Here is a 4,667-nt window from a genome sequence, read left to right as displayed (position 1 = left end):
TAGTGGCTCAAATTGCTTGAATTTTTTCATGAATGTTGCCAAGAATATTTAGTTTAACAAGATACAAATATTTAGTTTCAATTTTTTTCTTCAATTTTTTACAACACAGAATGTTGATAATAGTGTATGAAAATTCAAAATATAATGCACATGAAAATAAAAAAATTTCAGAAAAATATTTAAAGAAAGTTGTTTAATTAAATTTTTTATTTATGTCAACAGAAAGAATTTAAAGATGGCATCATGTGCCTCCATCCCGAAAGAGTTAATTGTTTACATCTGCAGTTGATGGTGGTGATCCCTCGGTTTTGTGCAATTCTTAGCTTATTTTGCTTACATTTAACCCTAGTTATGGCTTATAAGCAAGGTCCAAGTGACAGTCATGGTATTTCATTAATCATTTAATTCACATTTAATGTTTGTTTTATTTAAGTTTCTAGCAGTCCATGGTGCTTTAGAGACCTGGGAGGGGTATGATTAGTGGGTCAGAGGTGTATTGTTGAATTATTATTACATGACCTCTGCTGGCCTGGTAAAACGGATAATCTGGCAATTCTCTGGAACCAAGGGTGCCGGAAAATCGGTGGTGTGTCTGTATTGCTTTATAGAATTAAGTACTTAAAACTCGTAAACTATTAAAATATGGATTATTAGCTAAGATTTTTTTACTATACTAAGTGGTATAACATAAATAAAAAGTAGTTTAATAAAATTTTAAATGTAAGACACTAAAACTTTGTGTCATGCACAGTAAAGGATACCCATAGCAATAGGGTTAATGTCACCCCAGTGTAATGATAATAATTTGGAGATGTTATCAAACCACTGGATCATACACTAGGAGACTGGGCCAGGGCCATACACATGCCACAAGTCAAAGACAGGACTACTACTTGGTGAACTTAGCACTATGGAATCATTAAAGTACTGCTAAAGGCCTACAAATTGACCTTCATTGTGCAACCAGTGCCTATGTATCTGACCAAACTGTTCAGAACAGACTTCATGAACATGGATTCAGAGCCAGAAGTCCCACTCTTGGTCCAGTTTTAACCATACAGCATCATGCTGCCAGATTAAACTTTGCTCATTTACATCACAACTGGTAGCTTCATCATTGGAGAACTGTACTCTTTTATAGGTGAAAGTTGATTTCATGTTTCCATTTGTGCCAGACATGTACATGTCTGGAGATGCAATGATGAATGTTATGTGGTTTGTTGTACTGTGAAATTTGATCATTATGGTGGAGGTACTGTTATGGTCTGGGTGTGTATCTACTTGGAAGGTTACACTGACCTAATTTTTATTGATGGAAGTTCCTTAACTGCACAGTGGTATCAGGATTACATTCTACACTGTTGTATGGCTTTTTGTAGGTTCCATCAGACACAGTTTCACATTGGTGCTGGATAATGCCAGATAATGCATTTATGTATAACATCGAGTGAAGTCTTTTAAAATCTGAAAGTTTTAATATTGAAAATAATGAAATTACTTAAGTTGAAGAATCTAGTACTTTGCATTAATTTAAGGTTACTGAAATGAATATTCATTTACATTTGACTAAAGCGAGAATAAATTAAGATTTTTTGCCATTAAGTATACATTTTATTATTCTATGCTCAATTTCTTCTTAATTCAACAGCACAGGAAAACATAAGGTGTACATATTGTACTTCATTTTGCATATCCTGCTTACCACAATAAAACTTAGATGGTCATTAGCTAGTTGTATTAATAACTTTTGCTATGTAGTTGTTTTTATAAGTATCCCCTACTAAAAACTTTCATTTTTTATGGAGATGAAGTCATTCCTGTGAAAAAGGAAGACAAAAGGCATCCTTCTAATATTGCTTAAAATTAAAAAAAGGAATATTGGAATCTATAAACAATTTTAATATTCTAATTAATAAATATCAGTAATACATTTTATATTTTTAAATAGCAACAAGGAACATTGGTTTTAAAATTCTTCAAGTATTTAAATGTTCAGGTAGTATTTCAGTAGCTTATATAAGATTTATGTTAACTTGGTTATCCTTATTTGCATCTTAAACTGAAAATAGATAATTCCATAATTAGTTAAGTATCTATAAATGAGGAATTGATAAACATTGAAATTGAATCATGACATGCATATTACATGATGTCAAAGTATTTATTTTGTTTGATTTAAATTTAGAATTACACTATTATCTTTATGAACAAACTTGGATTTAAGTAAAATCCAGAATTTTTCTTAATCTTTTTTTTTTTTAACAACTGTTTTTGTGTTATCTTTGGATGAATTTTTTCAGGTTAGCCGGTGGTATGAGCTTGTGGTATTCACAGCTAGTATGGAAATATATGGAGCAGCAGTAGCAGATAAGCTTGATAACAACAAAGGAATCCTAAGAAAGAGATATTATAGGCAGGTACAAAAAAAAAGTTACTAGCTCAAATGGAAAGTTACCAAAGTCTTGAGTATATTTCTAGTACTATCTTATTTGATATTGATTTACAGTATAAACTTAATAAGAATCTAAAAGAAAGTAAAATTTCTTATGATTAGTATTAGAAAATTATAAATTTTTCATGAATATGCAAATTTGTTCTTAATGTTTGTACTTAGTATACTGTTTTTAACTTACGACATTGATTAGTTAACCATTTAAGTATTACATTAAAGCTTAACTTTACAGTGTGTCATTAAAAGGGACATTTACTTCAAATTATCACACTTGCTGCATTAATCTTGGTACATGGTTTCAAAACATATTTAAACTTCTATAATTTTATGATCTTTGTTCATATATAATACATTCAGGATGAACGATCTTGTGTCTCGTATGCAATGTTTTTTAAAATGCATATGATACATTGCTTAGAAAATTGTTTTTGTACATTCAGGTCTTCAACTTTCTGTATGTTCTATATCTAGAAATTTCAAAATTGTGAAGGTTCTATGAGAATAAAGATTTGTAATGTAACATGGGTTAAACTCAGATTAGTTGTGTAGGACATACACTTTATTAAGTATATTATTTTTATTGTATTACATTTAACTTGATTATACTTTAGAGTATCAATATTCTTGATATTTATAAAGTAATTCTGTTATTAGTTCAATGTGTTATCTTAAATATACGTTTTTGTTATACTACCTGTGTTGTCTTGTTACCCAGCTTTTATAACTAAATAGTAATGTGTCGTAGTAATTTAACTCAGATGTCAGGCAACTGTAAAGTTGTACTGTCAGAGCCATTTAATGGGCTTTCACTGGTCACAAGACATTTTAGGGAGGATTTTTAAAGTTTTGAGTGTACTTATTCCACATTAAATCTATGATAATGCGTGAAGCAAACCACTGGTGTTTATGTTCCGTAAGTAAGTTATATTCTGTTCTCTCTGTAATGTTATTTTCCTTAACAGTATTGGTTTCAATATTTGATATACCTGTGTTTATTTTTTATTTTTCTTATAAAGATTATTTTTGCCTTATTTGCTTAGAATATGGATTTGAGAACTTAGCTGTTGAACCTCATGAGATATTATTGGTATTAAGGCTGAAATTATCACTAAAAGTGAGGGTAAATGATGGAACAATTCACTATAATATTTGTAAGTAAGAGTATAAGAACATTATATTTAATTAGCTATACTCATTATTGGGTTGTTTTTTAATGATGATCTTTGTAGCTTTCTTTGATAAGAAGTTAATAGTAGTTATTTAGTTTTTATTTGGTTTTGTTAAGGTAACAAGTCATTTTTATTTGAAGACAAATTGGTAGCAAACTGAGTATAAGACCTTAAAAGTTATGGTTTAAATACTGAAAGCAAGCAAAATGTTGAAAAACTAATAGGCCTAAAATATTTTTATAAAAACGAGTCAAGTGCAGATGTTTTATTTCCACTTCCTCTTACTTTGTCCATTGTCACTCAAAACTTTTTACACACATCTAACTTCTAATTTCAATTAAAGAGAAATGTGTGAAAAAGTAACATCTGCAGTTAACTTGTTTTTATCAAAGATTTTAGGCCTGTTGGGTTTTTAGTATTTTTCCAGCTCTTGCCATTCAAACAGTAACTTTAAAGTATTATACTGCATAAATAAATAGTGTTTCATAGATTCATTTGTCTCTCATTCTCCAGTCTAACTGATGAGTTCTGGTATTGAACAAAAAGCAATGATCTGTGGGAGACAAAAGATAGATCTGCAACATAATTTTGTATATATACCTTTAAATATAACACTGCTAAAAATAAAATTAAGGAAATCTGTAAAACCATTATATTCTTTGTATTACATAAAGTGCTTATTAACTTTATATTTTAATATATACATACCTATATAGAAATATATAGGGAATTTCAACTGTTTGACTTTCTTAAATACATATTTTATTTATCTTACTTTTCCTCTTGGAGTTCTCATGTACAGGTAACTTACAGTATTGTTACGTCAGCGAGGTCACGTGATTAGTATCACGCCACATCATTCTCGAACCTTCGTGAATTGTCGGGAGATTACTAGATATAGTGTAGTCTTGTATATATAAGACCGGCCAAGAAGCGACGCGGGAGGTAATGAGTAATTGAACTGCAGTCAGAGAGTATGTAATTGAATGGAGTATTGTTGAAGTCAAGCACGTGAGACGTTCGTTGAGAATTATAGCGCGACTGTT

The 4,667-nt window shown here is 30.0% G+C and overlaps 1 protein-coding gene across 1 annotated transcript in view; it reads left to right on the top strand.

Moving 5' to 3' along the window:
• The window catches only part of LOC106464248 (CTD nuclear envelope phosphatase 1A-like), a 53,486-nt gene that overhangs the window by 27,471 nt on the left and 21,348 nt on the right, over positions 1-4,667 (top strand). The window contains exon 7 of the mRNA XM_022391962.1: positions 2,301-2,417. Within this exon, the coding sequence (XP_022247670.1) occupies positions 2,301-2,417 (117 nt within the window). The remainder of the gene's footprint in view (positions 1-2,300; positions 2,418-4,667) is intronic.

The sequence above is a fragment of the Limulus polyphemus genome, unplaced genomic scaffold (genome assembly GCF_000517525.1).
Source record: "Limulus polyphemus unplaced genomic scaffold, Limulus_polyphemus-2.1.2 Scaffold1598, whole genome shotgun sequence".
Lineage (NCBI taxonomy): Eukaryota > Metazoa > Arthropoda > Merostomata > Xiphosura > Limulidae > Limulus > Limulus polyphemus.
This window is presented reverse-complemented; position numbering and strand designations above follow the sequence as displayed.